The sequence below is a fragment of the Diabrotica virgifera genome, chromosome 3 (assembly GCF_917563875.1).
Source record: "Diabrotica virgifera virgifera chromosome 3, PGI_DIABVI_V3a".
NCBI classification, from domain to species: Eukaryota; Metazoa; Arthropoda; class Insecta; order Coleoptera; family Chrysomelidae; genus Diabrotica; species Diabrotica virgifera.
The window spans coordinates 253,472,710-253,498,111 of record NC_065445.1 but is presented as its reverse complement, the minus strand read 5'-3'; the positions used below and the strand labels follow the sequence as shown (position 1 = coordinate 253,498,111).

The 25,402-nt window shown below is 34.0% G+C and overlaps 1 protein-coding gene across 1 annotated transcript; it reads left to right on the top strand.

Annotated features, from left to right (window-relative positions):
- Positions 1-1,911: 1,911 nt before the first annotated feature.
- On the top strand, positions 1,912-25,401 carry LOC126881711 (origin recognition complex subunit 5-like). Its single transcript, XM_050646131.1, has 2 exons — positions 1,912-2,120; positions 23,954-25,401. The coding sequence occupies exon 2, from the start codon at positions 23,973-23,975 to the stop codon at positions 25,317-25,319; it is 1,347 nt and encodes a 448-aa protein (XP_050502088.1). The 5' UTR covers positions 1,912-2,120; positions 23,954-23,972; the 3' UTR covers positions 25,320-25,401.
- The last annotated feature ends 1 nt before the right edge of the window (position 25,402 follows it).

Sequence of the window (25,402 nt, the reverse complement as noted above, 5' to 3'; positions counted from 1 at the left end):
AATATTCTTGTAATACTATCACAATCTTTATATAGATACCTACTTACCCGAAGCTCTTTTAGTATTAAGGGTCGCAACAAAATCTTTGTAGGAATCTATCGTATGCTTTCACAAAATCAATGAAAACCATTTGGTATTTTATTCTTTATTCCTGTATTTTTAATTTCGTCCGTTGTTAATCTGCGTGGCATAAATTCAAATTGATTTTAGGATATCCCGCTTTCTTCAAGTATCCGCCTATCCATTACTCTCTCTTATATTTTGATGGTGCGACTAAGTAGTTTTAGTAAATCGTAAATCTAATTAGTAAATCGTTTAAAATTAGTGGCGACTCGTGATTTTTACAATAGGGGAGGTTGTACCTAACTGTAAAGTATCTAGAAAAATTTTTGACCATTTTTAATATTCACATTTCATAATATCATCATAAAGCATAATTTCATAATATCACATCATAAATAGTCAGTGGTCGCTATATGAGATTTTCTCTCACGGTTTCAGAAAATTGCGCATAACTTTTTTTCTGGGAAATTATACGCATTGTAGCTCCTTCTAGTCTCCTAACTATCCTCCCTCGACAATCTAATAGACTCGTCCGCTCAGATAGTGACTCAGTTTACTTAGTATCACCATATTGTTGAGTCAGTGCGTTTCATGTGAGAGATTCTCTCATCAAGCGACCACAGGCGTCATCAACTGTGTATAAAAATTAATTTTATTTTTCCCCTTAAACCCTAAAATAATATCCTCTTATGATGTAATAAAAGGCGCCGTGGATGTGGTCGATGATATGAAAATCCTATATTCTGTTTAACGGGTTAGTTGTAAATGGTCACTTACCACATATATTTTTCAATGTTACATATTGGCGGCATCAATAGTCACATTTTATATAAATATAATAATAATAAAACAGAAAAACGTCGTGTCTTTTTAGAGCAAATGGCTTTATCGTTGATGAAACCTCATCTTTTTTGTAAAATTTTGTAAAGAAAGGCAAAAGTTGGATATGTGAGAGAAATTCTCACGCGCGACCACTCGCGTAACAACCTACCTAGCGACCAATGCCGGGTTAAACGCTGTTGCGCTGCGCGGAGCATTAGACTCTGAGACTCCGTTCATGGATCTCGGGATAACCCAGTCCTGACTACAGTAATAATGAAAAAACTGAGACCGCACTCATGCGTTCTAATGTTAATGCTCCGTGTGTATGAATATAAATATAATGATCATGTGGAATTTACATTTTGTATAATACTAAGAGTGCTTGTTTTTCGCGATTCAAAATAACCAAAACAGTGTAGCGTGTGTAAAAAATTTATGGAGAGGCTAAGCCTCCCTTGCATCTTCTGACGAGCCGCCACTGTTTAAAAAACAGCAACCTATCATAGGTATTAGTATTAGTATTGTTTGTATTTTGTTGATATTTTTTATTATTATAAATTATGTTTCTTAAGACGGTCCTGCGCACTGTTTTCTGGCTCACGGTACTACTTGTGCTGTCACCTGTTGCATATATTTCCGTAACGATATAGAAATCTGGGCCCGGATTACGTACACTCGATACGCATCGTATCCGCCATATTTTCCCATAAGGCGCTACAGTAAAATATGGCGGATACGATGCGTATCGAGTGTACGTAATCCGGGCCCTGTTTGTTTGTGTTCCTCCATCTACCGGTACTTCGCATGACTAGTATTTAGTTTGACGTTAGACGCATCATTGCCAAGTTTATTTTGAAAGTAATATTTTATTAACAATTTTAATATTTTTTATAATATAATCTATTTCTTTGCTGAAGCAAATAAATATAAGAGCTGAGCATTCGTGGGACTTTTACCAAAGGTTTTACTATAAAATAATAAATAATGAAATTTTGTATATTTCAATTATGCAAATTAGTTTGTTTTTTTTTGTGTCCACAACGGCAACATTGTAAATGTAGTCAGAATTTGTTCAACTGGAATTTCAAAATAAAGTATTTATTTTAATTTTTTTTAACACAATACCTCAAAGTTTTGAAGGAATGGTTAATATAGTGATATTATTAATTAGTTGTCGAATTAAATATAAAGCTGTCGTATGATTTGGAGTAATATTGAGATTTATTCATTCAAAGGTAAGTCTTATAGGTTATATTATCAAATGTGCCTTTCCCGCCAATTTAGTATTTTGTTTATAAAAACAAAATATTAATGTTAAAAATGTAGAAAAAGTGCGATTTACACATCTATAACCGTTTAAACTGTTATATATTTATAACCATATATATCATTCATTAAAAGAATAAAAAATATCTTTTAACTATTTTCTAATTCTGTTGTTACTAAGAAACTTTTTCATGATATTTATGTATTTATCTTAGATTTCTATTTGTATAGTAAATTTATTCATCTTGATCTTAAGTATTGAGGCAATCATTTGTTTACCCTATATCCTATTGAGTTGATAGCTTGTCTCTTGTATAATTTGATTAAAAATCAGCTTCTGTACCTCATCTTATCCTATGAGATGCCAAGATATTCTATATGAACTCAAGAGTTAACGAATTCAAACCGTAGTTATTATAATCAAAATGATTGGATAAAAAAATGTTTTTAACAGTTTCTATTTCTATTGATTGTCGATTCAATATCATTGACAACACTTTTCTCCCTCCTATGCCCAGATAGCACAAGTACGTTTTATGGACATCCAATGGACGTACATCTGTGTACATTGGAACGTCCAATGGATGTCCCGCTAAGGTACAATGGACATCCGATGGACGTCCAACGAATGTCCAGAGTTCACAAAATTGGACGTCCATAGAACGTCCGCTACAAACGTACATTGTACGTTGTATTAGAGCTTTCAGTGTACACCTTATGTACATTCAATGTACGTCTTATGGACATTTATAGGGCACTTTTCTGAAAGCAATCCAATATCCATATTTTTGTGAATACATAGCAAAAAGCTTTTATAGGAAATAGTTCCTTATAATACTAAACTTACAGATACTTAAAAATATTACACAAAAGACCTTTTTTATTTCTCTTTACTATAACTTCATTATAATATATACTTTATTATAGGAACTAGGAACTTCATTAATGCACGACTGCACTTGCACGATAAACAGAAAACACAAATATATCACAGGATGTATTTTCATAAAGACAAGATTCAGATAATGACGCCCTAGGAAGCATGCACCTTAAAAGAGGTTTAATCTCTGTTCTGTTTCTGTTCCAAACTATTTTTAGAGTCAGTACCGTTGTTGTATATTACAAGCACGTTTGCGATTCTGTGAATTATCATAAATAAACCATCCTTCAGTATTCCACAACAATTAACAGCGATAATCCCCTAATACTACACCTTTCACGACTGATAGCGCGAAGAGCGACAAAGTTGTCAAGAAGATTCTCATTTAGTTTGTATTGGGACTTAATATAATAGTCGCGTTTTGTGTAAAATATCCATGGACCACAAATGGATGTCCAATGTACGTTGAAATCAAACGTCCAATGGACGTCCCGTAATGTACGTACATAGTACGTCCAGTTTTGGTCCATGGACGTTTGGACTTTAAATGTACGTTATATGGACGTACATCAGACGTTGTGTGCTATATGGGTGGAGGTACAGCCCAAGTCAGGCCCTGGCCTCCCCCAGCATCCACCTTTAAGCACCCCTTTCCCTGATCCTTAGCATTGGTTCTTAATTCGCGTATCCATCTCTTCGTTAGTCTTCCTACTGGACGCAATCCCACCATAGTTCCACTAAACGTTCTACTCAGTGTTCTGTTATCATTATGTAAGGTTTATTGTCTTTTCTGTCATGATTCATGTTTCTACTCCTTATGTTGCTGTTGATCATAATATGATGGTTCTATATTATATTTTCTCGTGATATCTCTTAGTAAATAATTAGTGTCTCTCAGTAAAGACAACGAAGTCAACTTTACTAAGTAACAACACATTTACTCAACACACATTACACATTGCACTCTTTGATTGTGAAATAAAATGTACCAGCCAATGGCCATTCGTTGTCGAGGCATTTAAGCTAAATAGAAGAAATCTGAATGTTGATTTTTAGATTCATTCTGGTTTTTATAAATGTCTCAAATATCTAGTAGAAATAAGTTACTTTTTGTATCTAAATAGTGATTGAACCAATGAATAGACAATCCACATTTTTTGTAAAACCTATCCCTAACACATTTACAGACACCACTACATATTATTATGTTGACTCTTACAAAGGGACATCGCTGTGTGATTATGAAGATGTGTCCGCCAATGTGTTAATACTAATAATATTTTGATACTTTTTTATGTGAATGTGTTTTTTACAAGAAAATAAATAAAACTTTAACAAAATCAAAGACCAAATTGGAGAATAATGACATACAGTAGAACCCCGCAAATCTGAACTAAATGGGGGGAGAGCCTGTTCGGATTCCGAAAAGTTCGAGTTATGCGAAAGTTAGCCTAACTAATAATTCAAAGCTTTCGTTGTCGTTGATTTTGAGTCTCAAAATGTTCTCGCAAGAGTGTGGACAATATTTTTGGATTTAAGTTGACTGCAAGAGGACTGACGTAAGTTTATATTTAATTTAAATAAGCAGTATGTATAAAGTACATATTCATTTTAAAGAAATTTTAAATGTCAAAGTCCTATTAATCCTACATTGTTCAATTGTCTGGTTTTACTCTGTATAATAAACATGTTTTTAAGTTTTTGAATTTTTAAATTTTTTTCACTTTCTGTTAGTTCGGATTAGCTGAAAGTTCGGATTAGCAGGGTTCGGATTTGCTGGGTTTTACTGTATTCGCAAACTAGAACAATGGAATCTTTTTTGTTTAATTACTAAATATTCATTTTAAACAAAATTTAAAGCATAATGTATGTACACCTGGTTCCAAAAAAAACTGATAGGACTCTTGACACGTATGTTGTAGAAAATTGAGCAGTGTATTTTGAAGGATAAATACTTAATATTTACATACTGTCAATGTCACTGCCAAATCTTAAAATTTGTCAGATAGCTTATTCTGTTCCACGGTTATTAGACTTTATTATTAATCTTTATTATTAATACTTTCTCCGCAACTGAGGGTATCTTATCAACTGTATTGTTTTTAAACAATAGATGATAAAATAAAAATATTGACAGTTCAAAAATGTGAACATTATCGCATTGTGTGTGGCCTAAGTTTGGGCTGAAAACTGAAATGTCTTACATTTTTACAAAATTTTGGAATATGTTTAATTACGTAGAACAATTTTAACAGTTGTTTTCAATACAGATTTCAATCATCTACAAATAGTTTCTAATGTCTTTTGATGTCAAATAATTAGGAAAGCTGGAATTCAACAGTTTAAAATTTTACATTGAATTAATGCAAAATTGTGACGCATGTCAAAATTCTCAATGTATTTTAATTGTATTCATTTTTTTTTCGAATCCTGAGAAAACTAATAAATATTTTTGAAAAATTTAAACTCAGAATGAAAGACTACATTATTACCGAGGGCTGAAAGTCCCTGAAAACTTCTATAATATTTATTTTAATAAGTTACAGGGCTGAAAATAAAAAAAGTGTGATATTTAATTTCAAATATTTCATTCAATAGAAACTGCTTGTTTATTCTAAGGAGCTTTCCGCCCTCGGTAATAATGTAATCTTTCATCCTGCGTTTAAATTTTTCTAAAATACTTATTAGTTTTTTCATGAATCAGTTGTTTGTTGTTTGTTTATTTTATTATTTGTCTGTCATAATCAATATAATGTCAGATCAATCAAATACACTGCTCAACATGATCAAATCTTACTAAGAGTCGTATCAGTTTTTTTAGGAACCGGCTGTAGGTATAGAGACTGATATAGAGTAAGTAAAATATATTTGATTAAAAACATTGATATATGATTAAGAATGTTGATCTGGTCAAGAAGTTACATTTAATGCTAATATTTCCTGACAATCCACTATGGTTTCAGAGCCTTGTTTAAATGTTGCTCTGGTAAGACTAGTTGGCCAAAAATTAGTTAAACTACTGAAAATAATATTTTATCACATAAGTACATTCTTAAATAACTCCTTAGGATACTAAAATAGAACTCCTACATACTTAAATAAAACTCCTTAGGATGGATACATATTAAATAGAATAATGCCCTTAGGTAAGGTATGGACCTTTCCAACACGTGAGATGTAAATTGAGTTGTTTACATTTCAATCTTAGGTGTATCTTATTCTATTTAATATATATCCATCCTAAGGAGTTTTATTTAAGTATGCAACTATAACAGTGCTAGTCAAAATTCCGTACCCCCCTCGTATCTTTTGAACGGTTATACCTACAGGGTGATTGATTAGTGGGGTAAAGCTCAATAGATCTGCTATAGTAATAGATAGCAATAAAAGGTAATAACAAAAATTGTAGCCAACTTTGAGCTTCACATTACAAAATTAGTTAGAATGTTATAGGGTGTTCGATAACACAATGGTAGACCAAACTTATGTTTTTTTTAAATGGAACACCCTATATTTTATTTTATATTCGAAATCTTCCTTACTTCTCCATTACAAAAATATAAAAGTTTGTTATGTTATGCAGGGTATTTACAAGGTTATTGCCAATTTTCTATGAAAACCGGTACAAGTTCAGCTCCCTGTATAAATAAAAATAAGCAAACAGTCAATGGCTTATTCATGCCATATTTTCTTACTTAATGTTAAAATTTTTAAAAATGATTGACATTGCTTACTTACTTAGTCCTAAGCCTTTCTACCTTTAGGTGTAAGGCTGGTGGAGTTGCTTTCTCCGTGCTTTCCGATCTGGCGTTAGGTTTCTTGCACTTTCCAATGTCAATCCCTTCTTCTCGACTTCTTTTCTGATTTCATCTACCCACATAACTCTTGGTCTTCCTCTTTTGTTTTTCCCCTGCACTAAGAATGAAGGTTATAAAATGCCTCCAACAACAAGGTATGAAATGAAAATTGAATACAAAGTGTATTTCGAAGTGTTAATAAAATGCCTCGTAATGTAAGTAACTCATTCACTCAACTCATTTTGAATACCTTCTGAAATTAAATATGTATATAAAATATTTTACTAAAAGTAGCTTTTAATTTTTTCAAAAATGTTGTATTTTGTGTTCATGTTTTTTTTTGTAAAATTTTGTACTGATAAATTATTTTTCGTTCTTTATTTGTTACCTTGTTACATTTACATACAAAAGTAGTTTTTAATTGTGATCACAAAGTGTTGTATTTCGTGTTTGTTTTTTTTTTGTAAAATTTATAACTAATAAATTATTTTTCTTTCTTTATTTGCTACATTGATACATTGATTAGCAGATTGATAATCAGCAATCTTAAATTATCAGTTTTAAAAAATTCAGTCATGCCTTACTTAAAATTTGCAAGGATTTAGACCCCTAATTAATAATTTGCTTTAAAAAATGAAAATGTCTCAAAAACTAATAAATTTAGACATAGGGAATATTATACAAAAATGAAAGTACGGTAACGGTACTTTTTGATAGTGACATAAAATACAGGGTGTTCCATTTAAAATTACTGAGAAAATAATGTACTTGCGTTTTGACACACCCTGTATTCGATATAAAGAAAATAAGCAATATGAACCATTCTTAAAAATTTTCACAATCAACAAAAAAATATGGCACCAATAAACCATTGCTGTTTTGCTTATTTTTATTTATACAGTGAGCTGAACTTGTTACGATTTTCATAGAAAATTGGTTATAACTTTGTAAATACCCTGTATATCGTAACAGACTTTTATATTTCTGTGATGGGGAAGTTAAGAGGATTTGGAATATAAAATAAAATATAGGGTGTTCCATTAAAAAAAAACATAAGTTTGGTCTGCCACGATGTTATCGAACACCCTGTAACATTGTAATTAATTTTAAAATGTGAAGCTCAAAGTTGGCTACAATATTTGTTATTAGATAACTTTTATTGATATCTACTACTACTATACTGCCGTGCTAAGCCCAAAGGCGGTAACTGATTTTTTATCGAAAATGACATTTTTGTATTTCTAGGTAGGTTTCATTATATTATAATGCTTCTACAACTCCAAAGACTTTGTAAATATTTTCTAGATACCGATTATAATAGTTATACAACTGTAAGGACTTGGTAAAAATATTCTAAGTATCTATAATCTAAGTAGAAATACAACAATCTCATTTTCGATAAAAAATCCGTTACCGCCTTTGGGCTTAGCACGACAGTATAGCGGATCTATTGAGCTTTACCCCACTAATCAATCACCCTGTATAATAGTGAAAGGACATCGCACACATCTTATGGAAAATATAATGTCACTCAAATTCAATAAAATTTATACGATTAGATTCGTTTTAATATAACGATCAATTCTTATCATTGCGCCAACTCTTAATTATGATTAATTACGGCGCAAATTGCAATTAAAGTTTATCGAAATCACATTTTTGGAGTCCATAAAATGTTAGTTTACAATCAGTATTGCTCTGAGTGCTATTCATAACAGCTTAAATCCCGCTGGGCCTAAGCGGATTAGTGAAACTAATTCGCTGATTTATGGAGTACCGAAAATCTGGGTATTTTAAAATATTTTTTCTCTCTCTAACTTATGTACCTACCCATTTGATTTCAGATTTATTTATATCAATTTCTGCTCTTATTTTTGAAAATAGAGAGTTGGCGCAATGATAAGATTTGATAGTTAATTTAAAACGAATCTATTGGTATTTTTATTGAATTTGAGTGACATTATATTTTCCATAAGATGTGTGCGATGTCCTTTGGAGGGAGGAAATAGACGGACGTAAGCTTCTTAATTAGTCATGACAGGTGACGTAATAGTGACAGATGACGTTACAGAGCCACTGTGACCGATAATTTTAAATTGGACCTTATGGGAAGTGATACCTCGTTTGAAAGGTATTCAAAATACCTATTCAGCCATACTAATTTTTTTGGGTTTAAGTTGACTTTGATTTTGGTGAATAAATCAAATAAATATAATATTGTAGTTTCGCATTTAATTAATAAAAATTCAGATGTCCACCTATGGTTTTTTTGTCAAAAAGTTGACATTTTTCAATTCTCTAGTAGTTTTACGTCAACGTCAAACTTTTTGACAAGTAATCATAGGCGGAATTTTGAATTTTTATTAATTAAATGCGAAACTACAATTTTATATTTATTTTATTTATTCATCAAAATTAGCTTAAACATAAACAAAATTATTATGACTGAATAGGTATTTTCAATACCTTTGAAACGAGGTATCACTTGCCATAATGTCCCATTTAAAATTATCTGTCACAGTGGCTCTGTAAAGTCATTTGTCACTATTACGTCACCTGTCATGACTAGTTAAGAAGCTTACGTCCGTTTATTTCCTCTCTCCAAATTTTACTCATCATTCTCTGTGCCTTATCCCTATGCGGGGTTGGTTTCCCTAATTGCATTTCTCCACACAATTCTATCTTGGGTCATATCAATGTTAATCCCCTTTACCAACATGTCCTGCCTTATCGTCTCCTCCCAGGTCTTCTTTGGTCTTCCTCTTCTACTCCTTCCAGGAATCTGCACTTCAGCTATTCTTCGTATTGGGTGATTAACGTCTCGATGTTGAACATGGCCAAACCATCTTAACCTATGCTCTCTCATTTTGGCATCAATTGGTGCCACACCTAGACTTCCCCTAATATACTCATTTCTAGTTTTATCCTTCTTTGTCACTCCACTCATCCATCTAAGCATTCTCATTTCCGCCACATGCATTCGTTGTTCCTCTTTCTTTTTCACTGCCCAACATTCAGTTCCGTGCATCATATCCGGTCTTATGGCTATTTCATAGAATTTTCCCTTCAGCTTCATTGGAATTTTTCTGTCACACAACACACCACTCGCTTCTTTCCACTTCATCCATCCAGCCCTAATTCTACTGCATGCATCTCCATCTATTTCTCCATTACTCTGTAATACTGATCCTAGGTACTTAAAACTATTGCTTTTCACAATCATTTCACCATCCAAAGATACCATTTTATTTGTAGTAACTCCATCTTTAAATGAACATTCCAAATACTCTGTTTTTGTTCTACTAAGTTTTAAACCTTTTTCCTCCAGAGCTTGTCTCCACTGTTCCAGTTTTTGTTCTAAGTCTCTTTCACTATTTCCTATTAACACTACATCATCAGCATACATTAGGCACCATGGAATACTACCCTGTAGTTTCGCTGTTATGTGGTCCAAAACTAATGAGAATAAATAAGGACTAAGCACCGAGCCTTGGTGCAATCCTACTTTCACCTGAAATTTATCAGTCTCTCCCACATCTGTTCTAACACTAGTCGTTACTCCCTCATACATATCTCTCACAATCTTTACATATTCGCCAGGGACTCCTTTCTTATTGAGTGCCCACGACAGAATCTCTCGAGGAACTCTATCATATGCTTTCTCAAGATCAATGAATACCATATGAGCGTTGGTCTCTTTATTCCTGTATTTTTCCATCAGTTGCCTTACAATGAAAATTGCATCTGTTGTTGATCTGCCATGCATAATGCCAAATTGATTATCGGATATTTCGGTTTCTTCACGTATCCGTCTATCAATTATTCTCTCCCATATTTTCATGGTGTGGCTAAGTAGTTTTATAGCCCTGTAGTTTGAGCATTGTTGTATGTCTCCCTTGTTTTTGTAGACAGGTACTAATATACTGCTTCTCCATTCGTCTGGCATTTGTCTAACTTCCATAATTCTATTAAATAGACCTACTAGCCAACTTATTCCTGTCTCTCTCAATGCTCTCCATACTTTCCCAGGAATATCATCTGGTCCGACTGCTTTTCCTTTCTTTATTTTTTGAAGCGCTTGAGCCACTTCCGCGTTTGTTATTCTGGTAACCATTGCTGTTACTGTCTCCGTTAACTCCACAGGCTGTCTGTCAAATTCTTCATTTAATAAACTGTCAAAATATTTTCTCCATCTCTTTTTGACATCCTTTCGTGAATTAGTATTTTATTATTTTCATCTCGTATACATCTAATCTGATTAAAATCTCTTGTTTTCTTTGCTCTCTGTCTCTCCAAATTTCACTATTATAGGTATAACCGTTCAAAAGATACAAGGGGGGGGGGGTACGGACTTTTGACTAGCACTGTATAATGTTTAAAGGGTTTTTACCCTAATATTTCTTTGGTGGCTCAGCTGGCATCCAATCTGTTTTAACACTGATGATGATTTTTGTCATAAAATCGAAAATGTTCTGTGATGTAGCCCTTAAAGGGATTTTTAATAAAAAAAATTTATACCTTTTACACAAGATTTTTTTCTAATTTTAGATATTATCTGTTTATCATAACCCTCTCTTAATTCCACTTGAACCAGCAACCTCAACATACAGTCCACACAAGTCTGAAATTATATTAATAATTTCGCATATGTACATGCCTCAATTGTTCACCCGTATAGTAAGACAGTGGATTATGAGAGGAATCTAAATATCTATGAGAGAATATATACAGGGTGTCCTATTTAAAAAAATGTCTGTCTGCTTTGCCACGTGGTTGTTAACCTCTCTGAAAAATTAGGCGTATTATCCAAGCCTGAAGTATATCATTACTCACATTTTTGCTAAATAGTTTTTTAGTTATTCTGTATTCTGTACCATAATGAAATTTTCGACCAATTTCTCACTAAAAACTCACCCTGTATATTAACAAACTGTAAATACATGTAAGCCAAAATGTTATTTATAGCGCCTTCCCAAATAGCTACATTAAATTATCTTTTCAATTACCACTCGACTACAATAAAAGAAAACAGGTCATATGACACCTCCAACAAGAGATCAAGCGCCCTGACATTTCTTGAGTTTTATGTTTTATTTTGGTGCACGTGACACGTCCGTCTCATAATACACGTGCTAGAACTAGCAAATGGGACATCTGTTTTTCTCGACATTCGCAATAAACAAGGATTTTATGCTTGTAGAAATTTTATGCTATGCCGTGAAACTATCCTCTTGTATATAGGTATATAGCTGCAGCAGACGATTTTATATTACTTGACATAATATCAGAAAAATGTAAAAATGTACATATTTTCAAGCAAATATGCGATGCGATTTTTCCATAAATCTTAATAAATAAATTTTTATCATACAAATACATACATATTTGCAAATAGTTAGATATTATTTTCGTATAAAAAAATCCTTATTCCAGAGATTAGGCATTTGTTCCGGAATCAAACAGTTTACATTTTATAATCAATTTTTATTTGAAATTAATACTTCTTATCGCTTGGTATGACGTAGCACGTCATACCATGCGGTATAATAATATAAATACAATCACCATCATCATCATCATTGGGTCTACAACCAGGGGCGGTTTCTCCATTGGTTCACTTGTGCAGTGAACACCCAATAAAAGTTCATTAAAATACAGTTTTTTTTTTTAAATCTCATACATATTATAATATTATTAAAATATTTTTTTAATCTCATAGAATGACATAGAATCATTAAAAACTTTATTTATTAATCATAGTTACTTGCTCTACGCCGCTGGATGTACGTGGCAAGTACAGATACTATGCTCTGGTACAGAATTCAAATTGAACCAGCCAGTACTAACCTAAGCCTGTAGTTAGAAAGAGAAATCTTAAAATCCGTGAAAAAGCATTTTGCCTATTTAAACAGTGAGGATTTGTGCAGTGCACACAGAGACCAGTGGAGGACCGTTTCGGTTCACAGTTTGGAATTTTATGTTGTGGGATTTAGTTAAATACGGTTAAATCTTAAATACAATATTAATAGTTTTATGATGGATTCTATTCAGTGGAATTTATAAAATAAAATGCAAATACTTTTGAAAATCGACTTCTTATAAAAAATAATGGTCCACCTCGGCCAGAGATACAATAATGTGCTATAAAAAACAAAAAATTTCAACGTTGCTTTAAAGTTGAACAATATAAAAAACTTCGTAGTTGTGCGGGTGTGATAAACTACATTATTTGTTTTGTATTCCACGTTTAGTATTTTCAAAGAATGAAACTATTTCTTCAGAGTGGACAAAAACGGCCGTTCGGGATTTATGTCATTTATCAACAAAAATTAAAAAACACGGATTTTTCCCAAATTCATTAAAAAAAAATTGCAACTCTCAGATATTGGCAATATTGATGTTCGCCAATTACTAGATTCTGGGTATAGGAAAAAAACGCGCCTTGCGCGTAAAAAAAATAATAAAAAATGATTAATATTCCACAACATTTAAACAGACGAAGCACTTACTATTGTTAATTTTTTAACGAACGCCTATGCAATAAGTAAATATATAATTTGGTGAGAAGCAGGAAAGTATAATAATTTCACTAATCCGCTAAGTCCCACTGGGTTTTTTCCCCAAAAATTTTTTCACCTGTGCCGCAATTGCCCGCGGCTTTTATTCACCGTTTCTATAATTCTTCTTCTTCTTCTTCTTGACTGGCTTTACAACTCGGGGTGAGTCTTCGCCGCATCCACTATGGCCCTCCATCGTCTGCGATCTTGCGCTTCGATTTGCCATTGTTGTACCCCAATCCTAGATCGATCGGTTTCAACATCATCCTTCCATCTTTTTCTGGGACGGCCCACTGATCTTCTACCGTCTGGTCTCTCGAAGAACACTGTCTTTAGCACTCTGTCTTCCTCTGATCTTACTACATGACCTGCCCATCTTATCCGATTAGCTTTTATATGTCTGACGATGTTTTCAGTACCATATAGAGTCACCAATTCAGCATTGCGGCGCCTTCTCCACTCTCCTGTCAATTCATCTCTTTGAGGACCAAATATCATTCTGAGGACTTTCCTTTCAAATATCAGCAATTTATTTATTTCTCGCTGATGTAGAGTCCATGTTTCACTCCCATATGTAACAACTGGGCGAATAATTGACATGTACAGTCTTAATTTAGATTGTCTTTTCAGCAGCTTAGATCTTAATAATGATGATAGGGAGTATAATGCTCTATTTCCCGCAGCTATTCTTGCTGAGACCTCTTTTTCTATGTGATTGTCATCTGTGATTACTGCTCCCAGATATTTAAACTCTTTTACTACTTCAAAGTTGTGGTCATTAATAGTTACGTTCTGCCTAACTCTTGGTCTTGGATTTTTGGTCACCAGCATATATTTCGTCTTCTCTTCATTTATTCGAAGGCCCAGGTTACCTGTTTCCTCCTCGAGCTGTGAAAACACCTCTCTTACGTCTCTTGTAGAATGAGCGACTGCATCTAGATCATCGGCAAAGGCCAACAATAGTTTTGATCCTCGATTTGCGAATCCCCCTGTTAGTTCAGGCGATATTTTACTTATTGCGTATTATAAAGCCAAATTGAATAGCAATGGTGATGAAGGGTCTCCTTGTCTAAGCCCTGATGTTATACTAAATGGCATCGATGTTCTGTTTCCTATCTTTACCTGTGCATATGAGTCTGCCACGCACATTTGAGTGAGCTGCACTAATTTTCTTTGTATTCCCATTTCTAGCATTGCTAGCCATAGTCTGCTTCTTTTTATCGAGTCATATGCTTGCTGGAAATCTACGAAGATTTGGTGTACATCTCGGTTGAATTCCCAGTTTTTTTCTAATATTTGTCAGATGGTAAATATTTGATCTATTGTTGACCTTCCACTTCGAAAGCCGCATTGGTAGTCGCCTAGAATATCTTCCGAATACGGAGTGAGTCTCTTTAGTAAGATAATTGATAGAATCTTATACGCTGTACTAATAAGCGATATGCCTCTGTAGTTTCGGAATTGCTCTTTATTTCCCTTCTTATGTATGGGTATTATAACGCTTCCATTCCATTCTCTAGGCATTTTCTGCTGTTGCCATACTCTGAGAATAATGTCATACAATTTTGATGTAAAACGTTTCCTCCTTTTTTTATCAATTCTCTATTTATACCATCATTTCCTGGTGCTTTGTGATCTTTAAGAGATGCTATTGCATTCTTTACTTCTTGGAGTGTTGGTGGTGGTATTTCCACATCTGCAGAATGAAATGTAGTCTCTGATTCCTCCATGTAGTTTCTATAATTACATTCCTTAATTGAACATCCTTTTTAAATCACCACGAGCCGCCACTGTCTACAACCCACAGTGGGTTTTGGCTTATTGTAGAAGTAACTTCCATTCCTTCCTATCCTTCGCCTTCGTTTTCCAATTTCGTACTCTTAACACTATGTACTTGTAAGTCGTCTTGCACCTGGTTCTTAATCGGGCCTAGGTCGCTTCATCGCCGCCATTTCGATGCCGTCAATTCATCGCCGGCCGATTCATCGCCGGCCGATTCATCGCCGGCCAATTTATCGCCGGCCGATTCATCGCCAGTCAGTTAATCGCTAAATGATTTATTTCCGAATTTCCGACCAATTTTCGACATTTACATTTATTATTTATTTTTAATATTAATTAGGAATTCTAGGAAATGACCTAACCTAACACTACATAAATTTGAATATACATATATATTTCTACAAAGGCCATTTAACACTACAAATTTAGTACTATTTAGTATAAAATTTAAGGGAAGTAGAAATAGAACTGTAAATATAATAATATTCTTTATCTTTTTAATTGTCATAAGTTTTGAACTGAATTTAACGTCGTGTCATCTCCTGTAATACAAAATCAACTGACTAACTGGCGATTAAACGGACGCGATGAAACGGACGGCGATGAAATGGACTGACGATGAATCGGCGGCATCAAAAAGGCAGCGATGAAACGTCCCATTCCGTCCTTAATCGTGCTCTGGGTCTGCCTCTTCTTCTCACTCCAACCGGTCTTTGGCTATAAATGTATTTCGACGGCTCCATCCCGTTCATTATCTCTAAGTGGCCTAGCCACCGCAACCTGTTTAGTTTGATAGACCTACCAACATTAGGCTCAGTATAAAGGCGGTAAAACCCAAAATTATAGCATTTGCGCCATAATTCGTTTTCCTGTACGCCTTTATAAATATGTCCGAGGATTTTTCGTTCAAAACAGCCTAAAAGTTCTTCATCACATCTTGTCATCGTCCACATTTCTGACGCGTAAGCGACTACGGGCTAGATTAGGCTTTTGTTACTATGATGTTAAAAGTTTGTTTAATCCATAGTCCGCTATACTTGCTAGATATATACAGTTGAAAGATTCTAAAGGTGCCGGTGGGGGATGACGGATGACGTCTATGCGTAGTATTATCGTCTGTGTATGAGAGAAAAAGTACTCTCATACACCGACTATAATACTTCGCATAGACGCCATCTCCCACCGGCACTTTTAGAATCTTTCAACTGTACGTCTGTTAATTTCTGCAGTTACTTTGGTTAATCGAGTCATACAAGCACGAAGAGCTATAGCATGTCTAAACGGAGTTCTATGGAGTAAAGAAATATCAAAGAAAAGAAAATGGAACATATATGAGACAATGGTTAAAACTAGCCTACTTATGGAGCCGAGACATGGAGAATAACCGAGAAATATAAGAAAAAGGTCGAAGCCACGGAAATGGATGCCATCAGAAGATCGGTGAGAATATCAAGAGCCGAAAGAATAGGAAATGAAGTAATAAAACAACAAATGGGTATAGAGGGCACTATAGTTGAGGATATTGAGAGAAAACAGCTCATATGGTATAGGCATGTAAGCCGAATGGGGGACGAAAGATTGCCTAAAAAAAACTATGATATGGCAATCCCCAGAGATGAAAAAACGAGGACTACCACCACAGAGCTGGAATCTGGGAGTTAGGAGAGCGATTAGCTCTCGAAAACTAAATGAAGACCTACATAACTCAGGACAGAATACAGTGGCGTTTGGGAGTCGGACAACGTCGTAAGACGTTATGAAACCGAATATGTATATAGTTTGGTTAATTTGTGAGCCTAGATATATGAAGTCTCTTACTCCTTCGAAAGTATATGTTCCAACCGTTAGATCTTCGGTTTTTGCTACTTGATTATTGTTTGACAACTGCATATACTTAGTTTTATTAGCATTAAAGAGGCCTACGAGTCCATCTCACGAAACGGACTATACAAAGCAATGAGATCACTAGAAATAGCAGAGAAACGGATACTATTAGTTAAAATGACACTAACTAATACAGTCAAAAAAGTGATATAGAAGGAAGTTTTTCCTTCTTTCCTCTTCTAAGGAATCAGAAGCAAAAAAATGGGGCTACACGTTAAAATCAATAAAGAGCATATAGATCTTGTTCATAAAGGTTGTTTATAAAAAACTGTGATGATTATCTTATATATAAAAATCTATTGCTGTGCGTTAGTCTCGCTAAAACTCGAGAATGTGTGGACCGATTTGGCTAATTTTGATGTTGAATTATTTGTGGAAGTTCAGGGAAGGTTTATACGGTTTTATATTGTCATTTTAGTAGCCACCAAAATTTTTACAGCTATATGTATAAAATGCTCTTTTTACAGTGTTTGTTGCCATACTCCTCCGAAACGACTTGACCGATTTTTATGAAAGTTTGCAAGTGTACTCGACCGGACCGGGAGTAGGTCGTTATCTATATTTCATACCCGTGCGTCTTAAGGGGGCTTGCCACCCTTATATTTATTTCTATTTTTTCAGACAAACTCTTTTTTTTTAATTGCATATGATGTGGAACGTAAAGATACATACAACCCTAAATTTTCACTTTTCTATCACTAACCGTTATTTTTTAATGGCCATTTAAATATTTTACATCTATATAAACAAAAGAAAGTCGTGACAGTTACCAACACATAACTCGAGAACGACTGAATAGATTTTTATGAAATTTTCCACGTGTATTTGACCGGACCGAGAATAGGTTGTTATGTATTTTTCATATCCGTACGTCGTAACGGGGGCTGCCCCCTAAAATATTTTTTTATTTTTTTGATCAAACTGTTTTTTCTTAATTTTATGTGATGTGGAAGGCAAAGGTAAATACAACCCTAAATTTTCACTTTTCTATCTTCGACCGTTATTTTTTAATAGCCATCTAAAGTTTTGCATCTTATGTATAAAAATCTATTGCTGTGCGTTAGTCTCGCTAAAACTCGAGAATGTGTGGACCGATTTGGCTAATTTTGATGTTGAATTATTTGTGGAAGTTCAGGGAAGGTTTATACGGTTTTATATTGTCATTTTAGTAGCCACCAAAATTTTTACAGCTATATGTATAAAATGCTCTTTTTACAGTGTTTGTTGCCATACTCCTCCGAAACGACTTGACCGATTTTTATGAAATTTGGCAGCTATGTTCGACCGGACTGGGAGTAGGTTAATGTCTATATTTCATACCTCTACGTCATAAGGGGGTTGCGTGTGACGTCATAACTCTCACAATAATGACGTGAAAAATACGAAATTAATTCGGTGTACTCCTTGCTGAATTCCGAACAGAACCTTACTAAATTTTTATCTAGCTCAATCGGTGTCCAAAATACAATATCTTAAGCCTTAGAAATATTCTGAGGACAGAAGAAGAACGAGCAACAAATTTCATCGAAGAAAAGTGCAACTGTTTAACTTTTGGACTTAATTTGGGCAAAATATGAATTTCTTAATTTTTCGAAACTTTCAAAAAATATCTCTACCGAACTTTCCTGACGAACGGCAAGCAGAAGAAAAGTTCTGAGCACACGAAAAGAACAAGCAGCAAATTATAAAATTTTATTTAATTTTAATTAATTTTGTTTCATTTTATTAAATTTTAATTATTTTTATTAGATTCTATTAATTTTTTTTAATTTTATTATTTTTTTAAATTTATTTATTATTTTTATTTAAGTTTATTCAGTTTTATTTATTTTTATTAACTTTTATTCAATTTTATGAAATTTTGTTTCATTTTATTTAATGATATTTAATTTTAATTTTATTTTATTTTTCAACACCTATATAGTTGGACAACCCCGAACCCAATTATAAATACAGGGTTGTTTTGAATGTAAATAAAATAAAGCTGTTATATTCATTATAAGAAAAACAAATTTAAGATTGCAACTGTTGCACTGCAAATAGTCCTGTCGCCAGGGGGGTACAACGGCCTCGTTAATTCAGATGGACTTACTCAAGTTTTTTTTATGTATTTTGACCCGAAGAACACGAATTTTTTGGGTAACAGTTGATCCGGATGTCGATAAGATTGTTATAGACCAAGAACTTGAGGAATCAAATAACAGCGATTTTTGGCAAAACAAAACAATATTTTGTATTTTTTGGGCCATTTTAAGTAAAAAATATTTCTACAAGTTTTTTCGTAGGATGCACAGTTTTCGAGATAAACGCGGTTGAACTTTAAAAAAATCGAAAAATTGCAATTTTTGAACCCGAATAACTTTTGATTAAAAAATAAAATAGCAAGTCTGCTTACCGCATTTGAAAGTTTAAGTCAAATTATATCGGTTTTGATTATTTGCATTGGTAAAAATTTATTTTTTTATTGTTTAACAAAGCTATAAACACGTAGGGTTTCCCGTGCTTTTACATGCGTTTTAACGCATGTAACATAGAAATAGTCTTGATTGCACTAGTACCTATTCTACCTACTCGTTCGATTTTAAATGAGAAATCATAGAAACATCACTCACGCACTAGTTGTTTGTAGCTTTGTTTAACAATAACACAATAAATTTTTAGCAATGCAAATAATCAAAACCGACATAATTTGACTTGAACTTTCAAAGGCGCTAAGCAGAATTGCTATTTTATTTTTTAATCAAAAGTTATTCGGGTTTAAAAATTGCAGTTTTTCGATTTTTTGAAAGTTCAACCGCGTTTATCTCGAAAACTGTGCATCCTACTAAAAAACTTGTAGAAATATTTTTTGCTTAAAATGACCCAAAAAATACAAAATATTGTTTTGTTTTGCCAAAAATCGCTGTTATTTGATTCCTCAAGTTCTTGGTCTATAACAATCTTATCGACATCCGGATCAACTGTTACCCAAAAAATTCGTGTTCTACGGGTCAAAATACATAAAAAAAACTTGGGTAAGTCCATCTGAATTAACGAGGCCGTTGTACCCCCCCTGGCGACAGGACTAAAACTTTTTCTAACTAAACTTTATTACTTCAAACATTATGTGTAATTCATTAAAAATAATAATAAAAACTCATTCACGTCGAGCATTTTTTGTTTATTAATTACGAATTCCTTTTGTTTATTTTAAGTTTATTGTTTACAAAAGTTTGTTCTTATCTATTGAGGCAGTACGAAGTCTGCCGGGTCAGCTAGTAAATAATAAAAAAGCTCTCAGGACCAGATTTTACTTTTAAAAGTCTTAGCCAAAAACACAATTTACTGACCTCTGCTTGTGAAAATCATAATTTATTTTCTATTTTTTGGCAACGAACGAAATAAAAGTGGCTTATACAAGTAATAATTAATATTTGTAACTTTATCCTGAATATCTGGGTTACTGGGGAACCCCAAGAAATATGCCTCTGTATATTAAAAATACGACGACTTTTCTATTATTCTCGTTTCCTTTGTTTCAAATATTCCCGGCGTAAAAGCCGCGAGATTTCATTTTCCTTTAAGAGAGAAATATTAAGCAATATTTTCCATTATATCTCTCGTACTTTTTGAGTAAAACTCCCATTAATCAATTACATAACCCCGATCGAATCTATTCTCTAAATTAATGGATTGAAAAGATGTATATAAAAAATGAAATCAGGGTAAAAAGGACGTATTGTGTTCGTGTGATCGATAGCTGTATTTCTTAATTTATATCTGGTGCTTGAGCACGGTTTCGAGGGTTAAGCTACCTTGTACTACTCTGTAATTCCGAGAAAGATGTTTAATGTATACGTTACAATAGAATTCTGAGATTGTAGAATGTTGATATTTGATGAATATAAACATATTAAATGTATGTCTGTGAAATATCGAATATTTGCTTATATTCTCATAGGTAACCCCCTCTGTGGCTCAGTGGTAAGAGCGCCTACGAGTTCGAGATCGTGAGTTCGAATCTCACCAGGGTCAGAGATTTTTCGTTTATTATAAATTAATAAATGAAAATAGTTTCCGTCCTTGTGGGATCGGTACTCACCATAGGGACCGCAGATGTTCGGATACAATTGGCGTCTCTTTGCAAAGACAATGAAATGACGTCGACTTTGCAAAGTAACAAGACACTTACTCAACACACACACTACACATTACTCCCCTGAGTTAGTGATAAGTTATAGTCTAAAAAATCATTATGAAATTGACTGGCCAGTTGGTTGTGAAAACCAGTGCGAATAAAACACAAAACACACACAATTCTCATAGGTACATTTGGAAATGAAAGAATTATGACCCTTAAGTGGAACTGGGCGGGCCACATAGCTAAAATGTCGGATAACAGGTGGACACAGCCAATAATACACTGGAGACCAAGACAAGAAACATATCGGAGTAGAGGTGGTCCGCCAATAAGATGGTCTGATGACAAAAAAGGGATCCACAAAAATTGTATGCAAACAGTACAAAACAGAAATACATGGAAAATACTGAGAGAGACCTATATCCAGCAGTGGATAGGTCCGGGTTGAATGATGGTGATGATGACATTTAGAATAAAGTCGATGGATCCTAGGACGAACTCGAGGACCTTATGGAGTAATGTTTGGAATTAAACCAAGTTAAAACATGTCAGACATTGTCAAACACTATACAGCAGTAAAGATAAACAGGTGACCTATTTTTGCAGTTTTTTCTAAACCTACCACTATAGAATGAGATGCAAGTACAGCGAAACATAATATTGTGATCGAATAACAAACTTTTAGACAGAAAGATTGCTGAAATTCAACAAAGTTCAAAGATTTAGAAAGGAAATTATCATCTACAGACAACTATTCGTCTCTAAAATTTGCTGAAAAAATCGCCAATGAAGCTATGGATCGTTGGTCCTTCGATATATACAGATACAAATAAGCAAAGATACAAGAAACTAACATCTTTAGATTCTTCAAAAAGACGACTCCATTATCTGCGCTAACAATACCACGAGGCTGCATTTTACATAAAAACTGGTTACGTATACTGAAACTCAATAAAAACAAGGTTAGTCCATCCCTTTTTATCATTTTCAAAACATTTACTTGTTGGGCTTCATCTTTTTTTTGTCAGTACCTGGATTTAACATCCATAGGCTACTAGGGGTGAGATGTTATGTAATTGACGTTTGTTAGTCTCACTATACTTAAGACCTAATATGATGAAATTGTAAGAAAACCATAAATTATGTACTTATATTTCAAATGGGGTGTCCCGTGACCTCGATTAGTATTTATCATGATCGATTTCTTTGTATCCGCCATTACGCTAATACTGATGACGTAATGTCCAACGCATATATAGCAATTAATATCAATTCACAAATTAAGATTGAAGTGTTTTCAGAATTTTTTATACGTCGTATGTTTCTAAAATAACGAATTTATTCCAGTTTTCATAACTAGCTTCTTTTTCCGAGGGTGGGTAGTTAACCTCCGCTCAGCCCAGCCTCCGGTGGAATATCTAAAGTTCGTGTAAATAATAAACTGTCTGGCAGCTTTGAAATCAAAAGTGGACTCTAACAGGGTGATGCGTCATCTCCACTACTTTTTAACGTTTTATTGGAGAAAACCATAAGGTCGGCCGAAATAAAAACAGAACTGTTTTCAGTTCAAGGTCCCAAGCTATTACGAGCATACGCAGATGACGTTGATCTCGTTGGAGACTCCGTCCTATCTATAAAATACATTTTCAACAAGGTGGAAGGAGCACCAAGTGAAGTAGGTCTGAAGATTAATGAAGAGAAGACGAAATATATGTGTATAAATAGAACGGCACGAAGAGACAGGATAGGACAAAATGTGACAGTCAACACCTTCAATTTCGAAAGAGTACGTTTTAAGTATCTGGGGGCCATAATCACAGCTGACAACGATGTTACTGAAGAAATAAAAAACAGAATCCAATCGGCAAATCGCTGTCTATTCGCACTGGATAAGCTTATAAAACCAAAAAATCTTACAAGAAGTTCCAAGATCAAAATCTATAAATCCATCGTCAGACCTGTACTAACATATGGATGCGAAACGCGGACCATGACCAAAGCGTTCAAAAACGCTTCTTCGTCTTCAAAACGAAGAAAAGCTCAGACGTTTTGAACGGAAAATACTTAGGAGAACTTGTCCGACCTCACCACGACCTTACAAACCAGTATAGGATCAGAACCAATATCGAATTAAAAGCCCTCTACAATGACACCGATATTATTCAAGAAATTAAATCACTATGACTAGATGGGCAGGCCACGTGCACAGACTTCATAACGAGAGACTTGTAAGACTGGTATGGGAGGAGATTCCCACAGGCAGAAGACCACTCGGACGTCCCAGAATGCGATGGAGAGATAACATCTAAGCAGGTCTCCGGAAAGTGAACATTCCATTTGACCCTAGCTTGATGAAAGACCGAACCAATTTAAAAAAAGTTGTACAGTCAGCCAGGACCCACCCAGGGTTGTAGCGCTACGTGATAATGAATTTATTCTATATATTTGCATCATACTGTATATTATACCAGTTTTTCTTGTTACATACATTAATTTACTAGGAGAACATAACAAGATTATGTGCTGTATCTGACTATTTTGTATAAAGAAATAGTGTCCCAATTTTTTGAGCAGTGTAATACAGCAGAACTCATTTAATTTATTTTATACATAAATTTATACATCCACTTTTTCTAGTAACTCTACTGTGATATTGCATGCGGTTGATTTAACTTCCAAATTAAACTTACGTTCTAGAATATGTATAACTTTATCTACGATAAAATTTGCATTCAATTTTCTACGAGACCTGATTGTGTATTAACCGAATCCTTTGTTTCAGCTGTCGTATTCCCCGCACAATGGCTCACAATTTATCCAATTTGAGGCAGTTCCTGCCATGTAGAGATATCCAAATCGAACTGCTCTATAATCTGTTTGCATATAAAGATGAACCTCAAATTGAAAGCGTCTACGTTTATGGAGGGCCAAGCAGTGGAAAATCAATTGTGGTCACCTCGACACTCGAGCACTTGGGTATCAATCACGCCATAGTGAATATTATCGAATGTTACTCATCAAAAATTCTGTTCGAGACAATTTTAAATAAAATATCCGGTCATCAGCTCGATCCAAAGAATCCTGTGCCCTACGCGAGATGCGACAACATGATGGACTTTTTATATAACGTGGAGAAATGTAACGAGGAAAAGAATCTTAACGGGTTTGTTTTGGTTTTGGACAATGCCGATGAGCTCAGAAATATGGAACACAATCTATTGCCTTGTTTTTTGAGACTTAAACAACTCACTGGAATTTCTTTAGTAGTTGTGATGATATCTGAGATCCTGTTTGAAAAATATTATACGAAATCAGGAGGAATCGAACCTTTAAAGATACATTTCCCTCAGTATAACAAAAAAGATCTGTTAGAAATCATTTCTTTAGATTTTGAGGATTCTAAAACGTTTATTAGCCAACACTTTGACCAGATTTTGGACTTTGATGTAAACTTTTATAAAAACTATCTTAACCTCTTCTTGTCGACTTTTTATAGAGCATGTAAAGACTTGTCTGAGCTTCGGTACATGTCTCGAATCAATTTTGTGAAGTACTGTGAACCTGTTTTCAAAAAGGAACTTGCCTTAGAAGATTCTATGGGCTTATGGAGAAATATAGCACCTGTGTTGAAACAGTCGCTAGAAATGCTCTACTTAAGAATCGATACAACTAAACCAGCTACTTCTGCCAAAGAAAAATCAATGCCAACATTGGAATTGCCGTTTTATGCTAAATACCTGCTTATAGCAGCCTATCTGGCTAGCTACAATCCTCCCAAAGACGATAAGAGACTTTTCATGAAATATCATGGTAAACAGAGAAAGAAGTTGAAAGATATTAGATTGAAAAACAAAGTTAGCGAACAATTAAACACTCAACTGGGTCCTAAGCCGTTTGTTTTCGACAGATTGTTGGCCATTTTCTATTCCATCCTGGACGAGAAAGATAATAAAATGGGATTTAATAACAACCTGTTGGTGCAGATTTCCAGCTTGATGGAATTAAGGTTATTGTCTTCGGTATCCGACAGCTGTGTGTTGGACGGGCAGAAGTATAAGTGCAACGTTAGTTTTGAATTTATTAAAACCGTTTGTAGATCAGTTGGATTTGATGTTAAAAAGTATCTCAGCGATTTTAGTCATATCTGATGAACCAAACTTTGTTATTTATTTTGTCATTATTTTTTTCTATGTAATTATTTTTTATAAAAATAAAAATTTGATAAAAATGC